Consider the following 20,353-nt stretch of genomic DNA (forward strand, 5'->3'; position numbering starts at 1 on the left):
CAGGTTTGGAGGCTCGCCGTGTGCCACTGACCTAATCCTGATCGCTGCTCAGCTCAAGGTCACGGGGAAGTTCAAGGCGACGTTAGACGGCCGGGAACACCTTGACCTGTCAGATCACAGGGAGTGGGGGGGGGCTGGTGTTGACTTTCATAGCTTTAGACATGACCCCCCCAAAATCCACAAACTCCATTTGGTCCCTATTTAAACGTAATGTTGATGAAGTGTCCATACATTGCGTTTTATTTTGAAAATTGACAGGACGTGAGCGAGGGTTCAGTCCACGTATCCAGGATGTTGACCTTTGACTTTAGCCCAACGGATGCAGCTTCCTGATTGTAACTTATTGGAGCATGCTCAGATGAGACTTTCTTTTAATCCTGATAATAATTTTTTTTTTAAAGTTCAAGATTGATTATTTGTATTGCACATGTTTTTCAATAATTGTGTGTTGCATGACAAATAATGAAGGTTACATTTCTTATGAAACTTCACGTGTGGCGTTTGTATTTCCTCGCTGCAACATGTTTCTGATCAGAGCTCAGGTTGTGAGTTTGAGATCCTGCCGTTTCTCTGCTGCTTCCTTGGAATTTTTTTTTTTTTTTTTGAAACGTCATCAAAGAATTTGTAAAGTCCACAAACACTGTGTGCCGTCGGCCTTTTGTTGTCTTTTGACTTCTTTTGTTGTCTTTCTAGTGAAAAAGCCGAGGCTGCCGAGAACCTGAACGTACAACGTCACAGTTACTGGAAAACCGGAGGAAACATCGGAACACAACATTGGGATAAAAGGTCAAAGCATGCACTCGGTCTGTTTGACCCGAGAAAAACGTTTAAAACATGACACTGATTTTTTTTTTTTTACTCTTTAAAAAGCTTTATATTTATGTTTGAGCATGTTAAATGTTATTCTCTCTCCGACGCCCCCCCTGCAGGAACAGACGGGTGACGTCCCTCGCTCCTGTGCACGCCGCGGTTCGCTCAGTGCACCATCTTTGTTTTCCGTCGGACGCCACACTCCTGCAGCCATGAGCGAGGACAAAGAGAAGACCTCTTCCTGGTCCTACTTCCTGTCCAGCTTGACCCGTGCCTGCGGCGTGCACGCCCTGCAGCCCCGCTGATGCCTCATTGGTTCATCGGTTTTTTAGAGGTTTGTGGTTGTGAAGCATGAAATCAGACTTTACACTCACGTCACGATCACAGAGAGAAATAAATATAAGCTAACGTCGCTCCTCCACACACTAAAAACGCTTTTTGCATTTCCCTTTGAAAAATCAATTATTTACATACGTAACAAAGTTCATCTGTGAAATGTGACAAACAATCTGATCTCAAAGTCCACTTCCTACCTTTGTTTTTCAATCAGCTGCAGGAGTCTTTTCTCTCTTATCTGACAGAGTTGATGTTTCAGTTTCAGGTTACGGCTTCACTCTGTTGGTATGGAAACAACACCGTCCATGTTTGTTACTTCTCTCTTTCTTTCTTTTGACATTTTCATCTTTTCTTGTTCAGCAGTAAAAAAAACAAACAAAAAAAAACTGCCTTGATGCAACCCCAGCTCTGTCTTGCCCAAGGGCACTTCGGACATGGAGCTGAGGATCAAACCAAATCAAGCTCAGGGGAACCTCGGCAGTGCTCGGGAAGCGATGTCACCTCTCCAGCTCCCGGATCAACCTCCATATATCAGTCTGCACGAGGACTTGAACCGACAACCCTCCTTGTGTTGTCGCTTCCTCACGTCTGAAAGTTTCCTGACTGAAACAGCGTGAATTACTTCTTCTGCTCCTCTGATGTGGTCGGTGTTCGTCACAGTCCTCCCGCGTCTCTGACCTCTTCTTCTTCTGAAGGCTTCAAAACACTCAAATCTGAGAGACACAAAAGTTGTGAACATGCAACAAGTTTTTTTTGTTTTTTTAAATCTTTGTGAGCAGGATTTATTTATTTTGGGCGATTAATCATCCAATAATAAATGGCTGTCAGTCTGAGTGTGTGTGTGTGTGTGTGTGTGTGTGTGTGTGTGTGTGTGTGTGTGGGGGCTGCAGATTAGATGCAGGGCTGCAGCCTGTAGTCCCTCCTCCCCCTGCAGCTCTCCTCTATATATACCCTGAGCGAGCCGGAGAGAGAGAGAGAGAGAGAGAGAGGCTGGGGACGAGCTCGGCACCAGCTCCACTGACACACTCCGAGTGTGAGAGGGAGAGAGAGTGTGTGTGTGTGCAGCATAGAGGGAGAGCGGCAGAGCGACACACACACTGAGTGTCGGGAGAGAAGACGAGGACAGGTGAATCACACGCACAGGTAACTCCAGGTGACTCTCCTCTCATGATGGACGACTACAACCTCCCCTTCTGGATCTACACCGGGGTCCTGACCGTGTTCATCTGCGGGGCCATGAAGAAGATTCTGGCGTCCCACCTGAGCGCCACCCCCACCGTGGTGGCCTGGCTGGGGGCCACCGTGCTGGTGGAGCGTTTGTGGGCGTTCTGCCTGCCGGCCGTGCTGCTGCTGGCGCTGCTCATCCTCGCCGCGTGCATCTACTTCTTCGCCACCAGGACCGGCTCCCCGCCCGCCACGCTCCCAGCACACGGGAAAGCTGTGCTCATCACAGGTAAGAGGAGGCTCCTCCCACTCTGTCAGGTGCACTCTGCACTTTTATTGTGTTTGTTTTCACAACTCTCAAAGGGACGTAAAATGGTGCTTTTCTGCAGAACGTGCCGCCTCTGCTGAGTTTCATACGTGTGTTTGATCATGCTGCATGTGTAGGAAAACAGATGTCATGTTCCTGCAGGGATAAACATTAAGTATGACACCTTCTTTAGAATTGAATGTATATTTTTTACGAGAGAAAACAGACAAATGTGTGTATTTACTGAAAGATGGAAATCAACAAAGAAAAGCTTCTAAATCTGCATTCATGAGAAAAACAAGTGAGACTGCTGCTTTTAAAAAAAGAATCTACCCTCCAACTCTTCAAACCTTTTCCTTCGTCCTGACCTCGACTCTCAACCCCGAAAAACTTTGTGAAAATCTGAAAAACATCTAAAAATGAATCAGGACTTTGAATTCTGGGGAAAAAACGTTTCTGGATATACAGACAGGAAGGTTGTGCAAGTGAAGCCAGCAGCTATCGCAGCTCGTGTTCAGTCAGCCCAGTGTGTGTGTCTGTGTGTCTGTGTGTGTGTGTGTGTGTGTGTGTGTGTGTGTGTGTGTGTGTGTGTGTGTGTGTGGATAAAAGCAGGTAAAAGATTAAAAAGAGTTTGTTGATCTTTTGTGTAAATGATCAGTCGAGACTTTAAAAACAACTTTGTGTTGCTGAGATCAGATCTGATCACCCTGACAGTGTGTGTGTGTGTGTGTGTGTGTGTGTGTGTGTGTGTGTGTGTGTGTGTGTGTGTGTGTGGGCTGGTGGGACACTTCATTAACAATAGCTGTTAGGAAGCGGGGGCGGGGGGATTCCCCTTTATAATAAAAAGTCAATGAGTGTGTGACATCAGACGCAGCAGGTCTGTGAGTTCACTGCTTATTGTTGAGCGTTTCAGTCCGCTATCAGAGGCGAGGAAGCGAGCCTGATAAGACGGCTGATAACTTTATGGATCAGTGTGTGTGTGTGTGTGTGTGTGTGTGTGTGTGTTTTCTCGCTCTGACATGTTTGGAAGAGCCCTCTGTGCAGACTTCATCACATTTCTTGTTGCCAGCTGGCTCGCCGCTCTCGGTGCGGTGGTTAACGAGGTAATCAGATCTGCAGATTGATGCGGCCGTTTAATAACACCACGCTCTGCCTTTGTGTTCCCCCGCGCGCCTGTAATCCTGCACACACACACACACACACACACACACACACACACACACAGACTGGAAGCGGAAACTTTCCCTAACCGGGTCCTCAGGTAACTCGTAAGGTCAGCAGCCTGCGTCACCATGGAGGCGAGCCGACGCTCTGTTCCACCTCATTAATCCACCTGATAGATCTGTAATCTGCTTTTAATTAAAGCGATCTGAGACGCTTTTCAACAGGTAGTGAAAAAGTCCGTTTTCTAAAAAGGTGTGTAAATCTAACGTGACATATGTGCAGGTGAATGTTGTGTTAATCAAAATAAAAAAAGGAAAACACCACCAGGCGGTCGTTAAAAATCATCATGTGACCTGATGGGGATTCCTCGTCTTGTGCTGTGAGCCTCTAGTGGACACTCGAGGAAGTGCAGTTATTTTGCACCGGCTTCCTTTAGTTTGGTGTTCTGTGGATATTTGGCGCCCTCGCTGAACAAACAAAACATTTCGGAAGTAGCAACTCTTAAAGCAACACTATGGAGGATTTAGGTTTCGGTGCACGTTGGCACCCACTAAAGGTCTTTGAGTGCAACTGCATCCTATTGACTGAACCAGCCCGGCGTCAGACCTGCAGCCCGATGTCTCCAGAACGTCTCAAAGTCTCTCTCTCTAATGAGAACTGGAGTCCGGCTTCATGTCTGTTATGTGTGGTCATACTTCCAGATTATGACACCAAGCAGATTTGGCATCAGTTAAATATAACCTGTTAAACTCTTTAGTTGAGCAATCCTGTGCCTCTGATTGGCTGAAACCCTGGTAGAAGATTTCCAACATGCTAGCTCCTCATTTCCTCCTGCTAAACTGAACAACAGCTTTCCAGAAGCATGTAAACACTTCAGGTAAAATAATCCAGCCACTCTTTTCTCCTCTTGACTTTTTTTTAAACCATGTCCACTAGTGGTTCACACGCACACGTTTCAGACTCTGAACAGAGGTGTGGTCAACATCTCCAGCAGTCACCTCCCACGCAGGAAGGAGTGCTGCTTTGATCAGGAGGAAAGGAATCTAGGTTACACAAACATCAGATGGACGTTACTGATCTGTTCTCACTCACTCAACAAACCCGGAGAAGTGACCTGGGGGGAGGGGGAGGGAGGGGGGGGGGGGCTCCATCTGGATTTTAACTCCTACCTTCCCTGTGTGGAGTCCTGTATGGAGAGAACCTCCTCTCACCTCTGTAAGTCATCGCTCTGATGATGATGTAGGTGGTCGGGAGCTTTTGGTGCTTGTGGGCAACAGTGAGCTCCCACGGTGCCATGGTTTAAAAAATACACCAAACATAAGAGAAGAGTGGACACTGTGAAAGTCTCCCACGAGTGCTGCAGGTTTAAAGCAACAACGTGCAAGATAAATCTGAAACAATAAACCATTCCCACGCCTGACAGATCCAAATTTGAAATCCCTTTGTGCTAAATTACGTCTTTACAGGACGTGTTTAAAATAAAACTGTCCTTGCTCCTTAGACGTCGAGGCGGAGATCAAATGAAGTTGCTATAAATACAGAAGACATAAATTTGGAGAAAATCAGGGTGTCAGCCCAGCTCTTCTTGACTTCTGATCCTAAACGCCGGTCTCGTGTTGTACCTTGGTAATTCCAGACCGGATCAGCATGTTCTGCAGACTAAGCTGTCTTTTCGCTGAGCGGGGCATCTTCAGCGGGTCGCCTGGTGTCATAGTAACACACTTCAAAACCCCCCCAAAGTCTGTGCAGTCTGTCACCTCCCTCTTCACGTGACCTGAACAGAAATCTTTGCATGCATGCAAACGCAAGGAGCCACAGTTACAGGTTCTAGCAGTTCAACTTCCTCCTGTGACGTAAAAGGTTGTCGTGGATTAATTTGTCCGCTTTTTTAGAACATAAGCTCCGTTCTTTAGGTGTCACTACAGTTTGAAAGCTGCCCTGTTCTCATTGCGCCGCGAGTCCTCGAAAGGTGATATCCAAGAACAGATTTTTAACCAGCTCCAGGGCTGAGATCTTAATCAACAGCTCGTTCTTAATTGGCTCTGCTGAAAGCTTGTAGAGGTCAGTGAGAGGTCATTCTGGGAATAAGAGCAGAGGGTGGAAAAAAAAAAAAAACACCCTCGGTAAACCTCTTAGAAAGCTAATGAACTGCTCTACAAAGAGGCACATTCTTTAAAAAGGGAGAGGGTTGAAGTCACAGGGCTCGCTGACCGGGCAGCGCTGCAGGCTGGCACGACGCCGCCGTATGGAGGACATCTCTCAGAGCCCTTTCAGACCCTCCATCAGAGGGGGGGGGGGGGAGGAGGTCTGTGGAGGACAGATCGATCTGTTCCAGACCTCTGAATCTCTTCCTGCACCCTCAAACGTCATGAAATTAACCTGACCTGCAAATCAGTCAAAGTTTCAAACAAGCAGCAAACTCTGGAGTTGAAGCCAATAGGATCATGCAGTTCCTCGAGTGTCCACTAGAGGCTGGCTCCAAAAGACCCGGGAGTCACGTACACTCAGTAAATATCCAAAAAATGATCTGTTTTTACAGCCGACGTTAACATGTTGAAAAATAAAGCAAATGGTGGGGAGTGTAAAAATCCTGCAGTTCCTCAAGTGTCCACTAGAGGCACCGGCTTCGAGCGCACCGGAAGTCACGTACACACCAAGTAAAAAAAAAAAAAAGAACATTTTTGAGGCATTAACATGTTTACGGCCTGGTACAAAAATCTTCACGGGTCTGATTAGTTATTGTCCCGATGCGAGCGCACGTTACGGGGGCGGGAATATCTGCAACGCCCCCTGCAGGAAGCCCCTGTGGTTCCGGTCTTTATCTGTACGATGGGTGAATTCTTCTGATTTGAGGAAGGTCTATGAGTTATGCATTTTAAGGACTGTGATCTGACTGCGTGGCCGCGGATCGTGAGAAGGCTTAAGGTCGGCCTCGGCTGCAGCTCTTCGCCTGTTGTGAAAGTCTGACAGTCAGCATTTCTAATATGGCGTCCACCAAGGTCAGACTTCCCTATAGGGGTCACGGGTGACGTAACTGAGACTTTGTCCACTCTTATTGACTGTTAATGGGAGGCACACGCCTGTTGCTGCTTTTTGGGGTTGTAGTATGTCGATCGGTTGTCAGGCGTGCTTTCCTTTTATCTCTCCGTGTTGCTTACTGTTGACTGTGAACAAATCTGTCGAATGAATCGTCAGAGAAACAAGAAACATCTGACGCAAATTTCCTCACAATTTGATTTTGACATTTACAGATATATGACAGCGGGAGACCCGGGTTTTAAAGATACGAGCGCTCATGTCTTTCCACGGCTGCTCTTCACATCAGGAATCTGTCGGTCGTTTTTCCCCCTCCGAGATGATCTCTGGCCCGTGTTCTCAGGAGACTCTTGACTCCGGGTCCAAAGGTTCCAGTTACACAGCTGCAGTCGAACTGATCCAACAGAAACAAGAACAGAAATACAAACGGCTCCGCTCTCCAAAAGTCACTCTTCAATTCTCAGATGTGATTTTCGGGGGAATCTGACTTCGTGGAATTTTCCTTCTTTTGAATCTTCACTCTCCTGTTTTCTTGTCTCCTGTCAGTTTTCTCCCGTCTTCGCGCCTCGTCGCCTCCTCCTCTTGTTTCTTTAAGCTAAGCCATTAAGTTCATCAAAAGTTCATCTGAATATAAAGCAAGGCGATCGGTGGCGACGACTTCTTTAAAGGGATAAAGAGTTCAAAAGAAGAGTGAGTGAGCGAGCGACAGGTCTCTCTCTCCTGTTACATAACAGAAACCTCCTCGTCAGTTATTTAAAGGTTTGACTCTTTGTTCCTCGTCCTGTCACAAAACCTCTGCTCACAGTTGGACCACGGTTTTGTTACGACAGAGTTTCCGACCGATGAAGCAACAACGACGACCTCCCCCCCCCCCCCCCCAACCCCGTGAGTCCCCGTTGTTTTTTCACACGGAGAGAACAAACACAAGCATGCAGAAACGTTTTAGTAGATGTTGCTCAACATTTCAGGCCCGCGACGAGAACACGAGCATGTGGCCGCAATCTGTGTTCTGATTTCAGAACGAGGCAGAACTGTTGCTTCAGCTATCGGATCAGCGAGTTCTGCTTCGTGCCCCCGAGGTCTTCTCGAGGACACGTCTCCAAAGAGCCTTCCAACTTTATTTACCCCTCAAAGGACCTTCTCAATGCTGCGAGGTGGAGCACGATGAGGCCAAACAGGAAGACGACATCGTGACGACATCGCGACTTAGCGACCCGCCCTCCAATTCGAATTGACTTCAGTTTATGACCACGTGACATTTGGGGTCCTAGTTTCTTGAATCGTACACTGACCGGCCTACAGGGGGGCTTTTAGGGCAAATCAACTGCCTCCATGAATTTCTGGCATGTTTTAAATTTCGGTCCGACTCCTGCAGGACGATCCGATTCTTCAACTTTACAAGTTTCTCTCCTGATTGTTGCCTGCGTGAACTGGTAAACAGCTTCTGAAATCACTGGATGGGACTTTTGGACACGTCCTCCCCCCGTCAATCACCAAAGATATGAGGTGTGAGAGGACGTCCCACTCTGACATTTATACATCTGATAGTGGCGCTTGAAAGCTAAGAGGTCCAAAAATACCAAAGCATGCACGTAGTCACACTTTTATATTTGACAAGTCTCAAGTTGACTGTGGGAGTGTCACCCACCTGGGGGAGGGGCTACTGCCCTTTGTGATGTCACAATGGGAAAATCTCCAAACGGCCTGTTTGAGCACACATTTTCTGAAAAGTGGAGCAGACAGAAGACGGAGAGGATGGACTTTTTCATCTTTGGGGGGTTTTGTAGACAGACTGGAGACACATGTTAGAGTTAGAGGAAGATGGAGGAAGAGGATTTTAAATGTAGTCGAGCGCTGTGATTTTAAAGGTTTGGTTTCTGTGCGAACTCTCGGCGAGCCTTCATCAGTCAGTGTCATGGTCACATTCCTCGGTGTGTTTTTATGTCCGTCATCACGTTCTGATTCTCGAGGAGATCATGAGGCGGTGAGACAGATCTAAACGGACGGGGGAAAAAATACCATGTAGGACCAAAAGAGTTCTCCTGACTGGACTCAAATCCTCATCAGACAACTGCTCACCACATGTGCTTTAAATCTGAGGATGAAGAATCTGAAGATCAGAGGGTTTTTTTTTTTTATTAACCGTGAAACTCGATTTCTTTCAGGTAAAGATGGAAAAAATGACTCACTCAAAAAACGTGTAATTAATAACTTGGTTTTTAACGTTTGAACTTTTTCTCCTATAATTTAATAACTCATCAAGCGTCTTGGATCAAATCGGTGTTACCTCACCTGATTGAGCACGCAGTTTAAAATCTGTGTGTGAGGGTGGAGCTGTGCAGATGTGGAGGCCTCCTTCCCTCCCAGAGACAGATGTGTGTTTGACCTCCATGCTCGTCCGTTTTCTGCACAGAATCACGTTTATTTCTTCTTACTCGGGGCCCCTCGGAGCCCCGGGCCCCCCCCCCACCCCCGTTACCTAACGCTGCCCCTCTTCTGAGAAGAGGCTCGAGGTTCAGCTCGGGGGGGGGGGGGAGATGCTCCTGTGAGCTCGAAACAACCGGCTCTCCTGAAAGGGGTCCGACTCTTCTTCCAAATCTCCCGTCCACACCTCCCGCGGCCCGATGAGCAAATATGGCAGCGTGCTGCGAGAAGGTCGGCAGTGCACGGAAGAAGAATGCCGGGCCGGCGTGCGGTCTTAACAGAAACCTGAGAACAGAGGTGCACGACACGGTTCACACACAGTTCACGAACCAACTTAGCTATTTTATTAAAACCAAAAATTAGCTGCAGAATTTAGGATCAGCAGTCCTGAACTCACATCTCCGAACCTGCTCAAACTAGCAAGCGGACCGCTAACGACTAAAATCCCGACAGTGTTGCCGGCGTTGTGGCGCTCTCCACTCACGATAGGAACAAGTTTTAGGTGCATTTGTCCCAACGTTACTCTGCAGTAATTGCAGCTTGTTTCATGGCTGCAAGCTGAAGCAACCTCTCGGTGACCAGCGGTGTTTGACAGCCCTGAATATAACACGATGGTGCCCAAAGTTTAAATAGACTGGAGTCGGCCTTTAAGAGGAGAGTGGGGAGTAAAAATAGCCGTGTTTGTTTTATGATTACACAGATTAAATTCTAAACACACATCATCTGTCAAACTGTCACAACCACCACCCACAGCTCATGGGTGTATCAGAGACGTTGGCAGGAGAGGACAAATATTTCTGCGCGCGTGCACGTGCGTGAGTCAGGTGTACTCGGCGTGTCCGTAACGTGGAGTAGAGCGCTGGTATTTAGCTCCGGAGCCAACGTTCACTCTGTTTTCTCTCCTCGGGGACGTGACTCTGGAAGTCCTCCAAAGAGTCAAGCGGCGTGCCAACGCCTCGCCAAGCAAGAGCTCTTTTCAGACACCCGCCGCACAAAAGAACAAACAGAACAGCGAGTTCTGCAGCAGATCAGGTTGTAGGTGCTGGGACTTCTGGGAAACGGGGGGAGTGGAGGGGTACGTGACAGATCCCAACGGTTGGTGGGGGGGGGGGGGGATGCACTTACCTTTTCCTCTGAAACTCATTTGTTTTTAAAAATGCATCTGTGGCGTGCACCTCCTGAAGTCCTTCGTTTCACGTTTTTTAGTTTGAATTTCGTTGGTCATTAAGTTTCATTACGAGGTTTTTTTCTACCTTTCCATCATCGCCACCTGCAGCTTTCTCCGATATCTATCTGTGCTGCTAGTTGCTAAATGTCTATTCCACTAGTTTAATATTTTCATATTCTACGATTCTGCAAGTCATTTAGCGGACACAACTTCATCCAGAGGGATGTGCTGTACGTTAAAGAGGAAGAACAAACGCAAAGCAAGGATCTCGAGAGGAGCAAAGAACAGCAGGAAGTGAAAGCAAACAGCTCGAAGTCTGATTGGGCGCTCAAGGTGCTGACAGGAAGTGAACGCAGGCAGAGTTCTGATCATCAAAACTAAACCATCATGGCGTCGGTGTTCGTAAAGAGCCGGGGTCTTTAGCCTTTTCTTAAAGGTGCACGGGGACCCTGCACATCGACTGGCGTTCTGGTCGCTCGACAGACGAGAGGTGTCTCGTTACAGACTTACACGCTCATGTTCACGCTTACAGAGTCGTGCTTTGCTGACATGACGTGACGTTTGAAAACACTTGAAAGTGTTCCGATCGGATGAAGTTCAGCTCGGATCTTCCGAGAAGCCGTCCTAAACCTTTTGAACTGTATTTCCTCGTTCCTCTGCGGGCATGAACTGTCAGCGTGAATCACATTTTTGGATGACAGCGTGCATACTTATGGTTTTCCACTGAGACGCTCTGGTTGGTTTACGCTCTCTCTGTCCAAACTTGCAGCGGAGCGTCTGTCATGCAGAGATCATCAGATCTGCAGCGTGACGACGTCACCGTCACGTCTGCTCTGTCGGACGGGTGAAAGTTGACCATCAGGGTCCCGACGTCGGATTTAATTCACGCACATTGTTTAATCTGTTTGTCCTGCAGGAAGCCTCCGATGCTGCAGCACATCAGCCTCCATTATCACGCCATAAACCCCGAGCGTTCGCCGCTGCTTTGACGCTCTGAAAGCACCGTTCTTGTGCGTGTGACAATAATCTCCTCTGGTTACTGAGTAAACCCAGATATATAAACTGTTATAGACCACTTCCCTGTTTACACAACAATGATCTCAGCTGAAAACGCTTTCTGGATATTCATTAACACGGCGACGGCGTGGAAAAAAACAGGTTTTAAAAATGGTTTCCATCGTGCAAACCTTTTGCTCTTAAATTGTGTGATGTGCTGTTTTAAGAGTTTGAATGCTGACGTTAAACCCCCCCCCCCCCCCTTCGCCCCCCCTGCAGGTTGTGACTCTGGTTTCGGGAACGCCACTGCAAAGCGTCTGGACGCTCTGGGCTTCGAGGTGTTCGCCACCGTGTTGGACCTGTCAGGAAATGGCGCCAGAGAGCTGCAGAGGACCTGCTCGCCCAACCTCACCCTCCTCCAGGTGGACATCACCCAGCCGCAGCAGGTCCAACAGGCTCTGCTCGACACCAAGGCCAAACTGGGCCTCAAAGGTACGCAAAGGTTTTGATTTAGATTCAGACGTCATAACTCTCCCAACCAGGTGGGGGCGCACATCTTTTATTTCTGTGACTTGGTGATGGACGTGGCCGTATTTCCACACGCTGCTCTTCTCGGGGCTCGCTTGTTGTTCGTGTTCGCTGCACGACGTCCCGCTGGTTGATGCTTCTCGCTCGATCTCGATGGTCGGATATTTAGGATCTAAGATCGGCGAGGCTGCGACTCGGTCAGGAGCGCTGATTGTAAATCTAATGGTATTGACGGCACACAGGAGAGGATTATCTGGACGAATAGGCTCAAATCGGGCTGATGTTGCTGGTCTCACGTTTCACACACACACACACACACACACACACACACACACACACACACACACACACACACACACACACACACAGAGAGCCTCCGTGGTCTCTGATTGGCTCGGACATGCAGCTCCCACCGGCTTTGTAGTTAGACAGCTCAGGCCGCTGGCTTCACCTCAGAGTCATTTAAGGACAGAGTGTGTGTGTGTGTGTGTGTGTGTGTGTGTGTGTGTGTGTGTGTGTGAGAAAGAGAGTGAGTGGGCGGTGGATGTAATAAAAGAACAAGAGGGAAAGGTCACTAAATGAAACTCCCATGCACTTAATCTGGAACTGTTCTTGGATGTGTTTATTTATTGGCCTTCGTGTGTGTGTGTGTGTGTGTGTGTGTGTGTGTGTGTGTGTGTGTGTGTGTGTGTCTTGTGCAGGCTATGATTTGACAAAACTGAAGTGACGACAGGTTCGCACAGCGTTTTTTCTCTGCAACAGTCGAACTACACTGAAGTCCCACATTAACACAAGTAGACGGCCGAGAGCTGGAGCGGCGGCGCCCGCCTGTCAATCACGTCCCTTCCACGCCTTATGGAGACACGAACTCATCAGACCTGCGTTTTGTTTGAAGCGGGCGGCTTTGTTTAGGCTGAAGTGTTCCTGAGCAGAGTTCACAGGAAGCCACCTGGGCGAGTGTTTGACGGCGTGCCAGCTCGGATGTTCTTTTTCCCGGTTATCATTCATCGGCTCAGGAACAGTTCAGCCTCGACAAAGCGGCTCGTTAAACAAAGCGTGGGATTCTGGGTCAGCCGCGCTGGATGAGGGCGAGCGAGGCTTGTTTACACTTGCAGTAAAGGAGAGAGAGAGAGAGAGGGGGGTGAACCTCATGGTGTTGTACAGGCGAACATGTTGACTGCAGTGTTATCTGCACAGAGTCGGAGGGGACTGCAGGGCAGCACTTACATAAACAGAAACATGATCTTCATCACATGTTCACAGTTTGAACTTCATCCTCCAGCTTCCAGAAGTCACCCTCGATAACTTGATCCGACTTGATTTGTTCACAGTGTCGTGTTTTATAATCAGCCGTACAAGGCGCCATTGTTAAACGAAAACACAGGCATACATTACAAATCACGTCCAAGACATAAATCATAAATAAACACGTTTGTCACAGATTGGCACAAAATTGGCAAACGAGCCGACGACGTTCCAGTTAAACAAACGGCACGAGTGGTGACATGTTTCATAAAGCTTTTTCACATGTTGACTCGTCTCGTGGCGTTCTGCGGGGTCCAACAAAAAAATGTCAGTAAAAAAACGGCCGTGCGAAAGCTCAGTGTCTCTTCATCGTCCAAAAGTACGAGAAAAAAAAACAAGAGTGGGGCGTCCTGTCTGTGAGTGGATCTTTGACTACACAGTAAAACAAACATAAACAGCCCCTTTGGTTACCTGTAGCTGTGACTGTGTCTGGTTTCAATATGTCCGCCCTGTGATTGACAGCTGGACAGACCAGGTTGTAGCCCCGCCTCTCGGGCCAATAAAAGCTGCGATTGGCTCAAGACCCTCGCGACCTCGAACTGGAAAATACGTTTGATTTTTTTTCCCATTTCTGCTTGTGAAACGTAAACACTGTGACATCAGCTTTAAACAACACACACACACACACACACACACACACACACACACTATTAGGCTACGAAGTTTGCACATTAAAACGGCACGTTGTGTGCTCCGACCTGCTTCAACACGTCTTTATCACGACTGCTCACAGCTGTGTTATCTCTAATCACCTCTAATCACTGTTTGTGTTTGTGTTTGTGTGTGTGTGTGTGTGTGTGTGTGTGTGTGTGTGGCAGGTCTGTGGGGTCTGGTGAACAACGCCGGCGTGTGTATAAACTTCGGCGACGCCGAGCTGTCCCTGATGTCGAACTTCCGCGGCTGCATGGAGGTCAACTTCTTCGGCACGCTGAGCGTCACCAAGAGCTTCCTGCCGCTGCTGAGGCACGCCAAAGGTCGCATCGTCACCATCTCCAGCCCTGCCGGTGTGTGTGCACAACACACACACACACACACACACAGTCAAACACAGAGAGGTGCTGTAATAAGTCGTAATTGAATGTTCTAGAAGAAGTGAACCGCAGATGAACTGACTGCTGCCTTCCAAACAGCCAATCCAAACAAACAGAGTCTGTTTATCCAACTGAGCTCCACCAAATCAATCAGCGGCGTTCACCGCCTCCGCACACACACACACACACACACACACACACACATTTATGCGCCTGAAGGTTCTGGTTGTCTTTTTTTTTTTTTTTAACAAAAAAAAGGCGGCGAGAGTTCACCCTCTGAAAACTCACCGACGCAGACCGGCGATGAAATGATCCAAGCGTGGTCACGTAACCATGGCGATATCTAATCAGCCACCAGGAGCTTAATGATTAAAGAGTCCGCACACGATTTCTATAATTACACCTCAGATACAAGGTCGATTATGGCTTAGTGACGCTTACTGGGTCTGTGAGGGTCAAAGTTCAGACCTGATCACATGGCGGTACCCACACCTCAGTCCAGCTGGCGCTAACGCCGGCACAGTCACTGGTGTTTAACAGCAAACATGAGGAAGTGGATCGGTTTGTAGAGTCGGTCCTGCAAAGGTGAGGCACGTTCTCCAGGACAGGTTTTATGGATGATGCAAAGATGTAAATGCACATGAAAGATGCACTTAATGGTGAGAAGATGAGTCGAATTAAAGACGTGTAAATGTCCTCTTTAAAATATATCAGAGTATCATTTATATTTACCTGCATTTATGTCTGTGGGGAGATTGAGCTGTTGCATAACACTGACACATAATCACACTTTATGTAATTAAATAATGAAAGTACACGATACTGATCGACTGATAACGTTTGCAGCCGGTTAGTTATTTAATAAGTGATCCTGGTGTGTTCCTGGAAATGTGAGCGTGCAGGTGAGCGTGTTCTCCTCCTTTCTCTCAGCGCCGGAGGGGAAACCTCCGATCTGTGATCTGAACCTGCCAATTACACGCATGATTACCCTCCTCCTCTTCCTCCTCTTCCTCGCTCTTCCCGGCTGCACGCCGATCAAACCGCGCAAACCTTGCTTTTGTAAATCGGCTGTTTGCCGATGAGATAAGACGACACGAAAGATAAAAATCGCTCCGTGTCTGTTGAATGTCTGAATATTCTTCTTCTGGTGTTTTCAGGTGACCAGCCGTTCCCCTGCCTCGCCGCGTACGGAGCGTCGAAAGCTGCTCTCAATCTCTTCACCAACACTCTGCGGCACGAGCTCGAGCCCTGGGGCGTCCAAGTGTCCACCGTCCTGCCCTCCGCATACAAGACCGGTAAGAGCACGCCGCCGCCGCCGCCTAGCGGGGCTCAAGCAGCTCCATGTGTGTTCACTCCTCCACTTTTTTTTTTTTTTTTTTTTTAAAGTTGTACATTGAAATATATTTTGTAGAAATGCTGGGGAGAAAAAGACTTTTTTTGGGAAACGTTTAAAACGTGTTTTGTTCGATTTAAGATTTTAAATTAAATTAAATTACTTCAGGTCACGACTCCCTAAAAGGCATTTTTACGACCCTGCATATATAAAATATAAAATATGGACTGAAGTGTCGGGCGTGCCCTTCAGCAGCAGGAAGCTTCCTGTCAGCGCCGAGGGCTCCGGAAGAGTCCACGCGTTGGGTTTCATGACGGAGGCAGAAACAGCCAATCGGGTGGCTGTTTAACCAGGATCGAACTCCTCGTCCCTGATCCTGCTTCGTCCTCCGGCTCGTGCGTATCGTGGTTCGGCCCCCATGCTGAACGCTGGGTTTTTTTTTTTAATGAGGACCACATGTGGCACGGACCATCTGTTCCTCGCACACTGAGACAGCACAAAGAACAAATTGCTGAGCGGTGGTTTTGAAACTCCTGCAGGACGGAGGGATGTGATGAGAGAGTCAGAGACACTCGGCCAACAGTTTGTTCTTGTTTTCTTTGAGCTCTGATTCGAGGCGCTGGAAACACTCCCTCTGCGTGCTGGTTGTTGTGCTCTGGGGATTTTACCAGTAGAAACACAGAGCAGCTATGAAGGCCAGTGGGCGAAGAAGTATTTAGATAATCATCTTGTGAGTCATCGGACGCCGCTCGGCACACTTTATCCTCCTGTTCTTCATTTTAATCCTGAAGGAACAGGTTTGTGTTCACTCTTAATCCTGCCGTTTCTCTTCAGGGTTTCGGAGCAGCTCCTTTTGGCCGCCGGCCGACTGAGTCAAAGAAGGTTTTTTTTTTTTTGTGTGTGTTGACATCCTGCTCGGCTGCATCGACTCTCCTCCTTTACACGTAACACCGTTGGCGGTCGGTTGTGCCGACTCGAGCGGCTCAGGGAAAATCAGGCAGCTGGAGTCTGAGAGGAAAAACTCTTAAATTTGATGTGAAACTGCAGAATAAACCGCGGCCCAACTTGGTGTCATCTCTGGCTTAGTTCATGAGGTGTCGCTCAGCCCTGGTTCTGCTCTGGAGGTTCTGTGTTGTGCTGGTTGCATTTGTTTGTTTGAGAGGAGAACAAAGAGAACTCAAACTTAAACTGGAGAACATCCGGCTTTATCCGGGAAAACTGCTCCAATAATGAGGCGGTTTTTTTTCGAGTTCCTTGCACGTGGACTCTGGACAACAAGCTCACCTTGTGCCAAAACATGAGGAAGATGTTACTGTCATGTTTGGCCGACGCCAGAGTGCAGCTTTAAATCCCTTATTGACTAAATAAATGGAGGAAAACGTGGAACTCGGCATGCTGGGAAATCTGTTAATACATTTCTTTCAACTCTATTGAGTGACGTTTATTAAGCGTCCATCACGACGAGCCGACGTAGCACTGCGGCGAAAACAGATCCAAGCTAACTTCTGCACCGTGTTGTTGCAGTGTTGTATTTATTTGTTTGCGTTGCTATGGTAACACCGAGCTCCGCTGTCCCCCCCGCAGGTCAGTCGAGTAACCACGCCTACTGGGAGTCGCAGCACAAGCAGCTCCTGCAGAGTTTGTCTCCGGCGCTGCTGGAGGAGTACGGCGAGGACTACGTGACCGAAACGAAGGAGCTGTTCCAGAGCCACGCCAGCCAGTCCAACCCGGACCTCAGCCCCGTGGTCGACACCATCGTCCAGGCGCTGCTGTCCCCGCAGCCGCAGGCCACGTACTACGCGGGGCCCGGCGTTGGCCTCATGTACTTTATCTACAGCTACTGTCCCTTCAGCATCAGCAACCGCTTCCTCCAGAACCTGTTTGTGAAGAAGAAGGTGATGCCGCGTGCTCTGAGGAAGCAGTCGGGCTACAACCTGAACCTCAGCCTGCACAACAACAACAACAACGAGGAGAAGTTAAAATAACTGTGAGACTGTAGAAACTTCCTGCAGCCATAGAGGACCACTTCTGTATCGCACTCATTGAGCTGTTTCCTGTTTTTTTGTTTTTTTTGTATCTTAAACTGTTTAAGGGATCATAGTGATGCACCAAAATGGTTTCTGTTTGTTTCCGGGCCCCAGAGAGGAGAGCAAGGACCCACCTGGAGGGGGGACGGGGGGGGGGGGGGGGGGGGGGGGGGGGGTCTGTACTGTACACACACCGAGAGTCGCTCTGACTTCATGTGCCTTCATCACAGCAACACAGGATGGAATAGGAGCGACACCCAAGTGTTCATCAAACACGGCAGCAGCTTGTTTTAAACAGGTTTCACTTCATAAAATGAAAAACTGCCAAAAATGTGAAATCAGGCCGATTCCACTTCTGCATTCAAACTGGGTGTTTTTGTCCTCGTCCTTAAAATCATTTATGACTGGATCATCGTGTATGTTCACCACCATCAGCTGGCAGTAACATAATCATCAGGAGCAGCTGACCCAGTTTTGATTCTGTTGCTATCTTAAGCCAAACTATCAGGCGTGTCTCGGGCGAGAGTGGACACTGACGTTAACGCGCATCTTGTCCAACTAGTTCTTGGTTTGAATTGTTTTTCGTCAGATGATTTCACCACATCTCCAGAGCTCAAAGGGAGGCGGGCGAGAGAAAACCTGTTCAGATAGAAGTGATTGTACCCGAGCTAAAACGCCTCTGCATTTTTCTAATAAGCTCCAGCAGCAGAAAGCTTTACAGACCCATGCAGAGCTGGCTAAACACTGAAGCTACAGTGTCTACCACATGCAGAGCTGGCTAAACACTGAAGCTACAGTGTCTACCACATGCAGAGCTGGCTAAACACTGAAGCTACAGTGTCCACCACATGCAGAGCTGGCTAAACACTGAAGCTACAGTGTCCACCACATGCTGAGCTGGCTAAACACTGAAGCTACAGTGTCCACCACATGCAGAGCTGGGTAAACACTGAAGCTACAGTGTCCACCACATGCTGAGCTGGCTAAACACTGAAGCTACAGTGTCCACCACATGCAGAGCTGGCTAAACACTGAAGCTACAGTGTCCACCACATGCAGAGCTGGCTAAACACTGAAGCTACAGTGTCCATCACATGCTGACCTGTGTGAGAGGAGGGGGCGGAGCCAGACAGCGCTCTGTGATGATTAGAGTTTAGACTGCAGTACTCATTTTAAACACTAGGGGGCAGAGCTACATACTGCTCCTTTAACTTCTGAGAAAATTCAAAAACGAGGATAATCGACGAAACACTGACTCCGCCCTTTAAACAAACCTACCCAATAAGACAAGCTGCTGCAGTGACACCTCCGACCATCGGCCCACATGTCTGTTTGACTTTCAGTTATCCACGTTGAAATGGAAGAATATATCTTCACCTGTAATCTCTGAGTCTTTGCACCTTTTCGTCGACACTTCTGCACGGAAGCCACAGAAACACAGACACTGAATCCTGCAGACAAAAAGCCCTTTTCAGACAACTGTTTTTCCGCCCTATGAATGTCCTGCTGGCGTATAATGGGGGGGACGAATTGATTCCCCCCCCCCCCTTTGTACCATCTTTGAAGCAGGTCACAGAGAGTGGCAGTGCGGTGGCGTGTGCGCGCATGTCTGACTGTGTGTGCATGTTGAGCTCCCGCTGTGCGGTGCTTCTGCAACGCCGAAAATCAATCGGAAAGCACAAAGACATGACGACAGCTCAGCTTAGTCACGGCACCGGCTGTGGATCAGCTGGCAGAGCCGGTCGTCTCCCAACCTGGACGGTTCCTGCAGCTACGTGTCCGACGTGTCCCAAACCCTCGTTGCTCCCGCTGACTCATCGGTGGCGTTTGAGCGTGTATGAATGTGATTAGTTACTTCTGATGGTTACTTTACCTGGCAGCCTCGACCATCAGTGTGTGAATGTGAGACACGAGCTCGAGTCCATTTAACATTTACGTCTGCTGAAGAAAAAAAACTGTCTGAACTGAAAAGAGCTAAAGACAGAAAATCAAGCTGATGTCCTTTTAGTGATTCACACAAAACAAACTTCAATTAATTTTAACTTTATTGAAGAATCTTTTAGACCCAGACACAAGTTTGCAAATCTGCCTTCAAAATAAAAGCACAAACACTTTGATGGATGTAGATTTTAAAACTTAACTTCACCGCTCTGTAACAGCATTTTAAGAATTTGACAGATTTTCTTTTTTTTGATGTTGATGAGTTTAAACCACAGAAACACTGAGTGTATCGCCACGCTTGATAATGTCATCTTTGTGTTTGTTTTTTTTAAAACATCATATAAGAACATTTTTAAAAAGCATGAAGCTTTTGTTGATTTTCTCGCTGTGATGAATTCATCAAAGACTCGAACATCCTCCTTATTCCAAATGAAACAGGTCTTGTGTTGCAGTGCAGGTGAGCGCACTAGAGAGGGAATATTTTTGATAAATATATATATCTATATATATATATATACAGTATATATTTGCACTTCTATGTTCTCTGAGTGTGTTGCTGTCCGTCTTTGCAGATCCTCAAACATTTCTTTTTATTTTCAGCCCACGTTTTGTTTTTTGAATCAAAGTATTTATGACTCGTTTTATCTTTTATCGGCACTTAAACTGTGAATTTTGTATTTAAAGAAGTTTGTTTTTTTTTTTTTTTTTAAACATCAGAAAATATGATGTAAAATGTTCTTTTGGTTTCATTCTTTGATAGAAATAAAGTTGACTTTTTTCAGA

General features: G+C 47.7%; 1 protein-coding gene across 2 annotated transcripts; it reads left to right on the top strand.

Annotated features, from left to right (window-relative positions):
* Positions 1–611: 611 nt before the first annotated feature.
* On the top strand, positions 612–20,353 carry hsd11b2 (hydroxysteroid (11-beta) dehydrogenase 2). Of its 2 annotated transcripts, XM_079339289.1 has the most exons (7): positions 612–786; positions 930–1,148; positions 2,042–2,599; positions 11,685–11,897; positions 14,057–14,242; positions 15,427–15,564; positions 17,187–20,353. In XM_079339289.1, exons 3-7 carry the CDS (start codon positions 2,314–2,316, stop codon positions 17,585–17,587), a joined length of 1,224 nt encoding a protein of 407 aa, XP_079195415.1. In that variant the 5' UTR covers positions 612–786; positions 930–1,148; positions 2,042–2,313; the 3' UTR covers positions 17,588–20,353. The 2 variants fall into 2 exon arrangements, with proteins under 2 accessions (XP_079195415.1, XP_079195416.1); XM_079339290.1 differs by lacking the exons at positions 612–786; positions 930–1,148 and having other exon boundaries at positions 1,900–2,599.

Source organism: Symphodus melops (assembly GCF_947650265.1).
Source record: "Symphodus melops genome assembly, chromosome: 3".
In the NCBI taxonomy this organism is placed as follows: domain Eukaryota; kingdom Metazoa; phylum Chordata; class Actinopteri; order Labriformes; family Labridae; genus Symphodus; species Symphodus melops.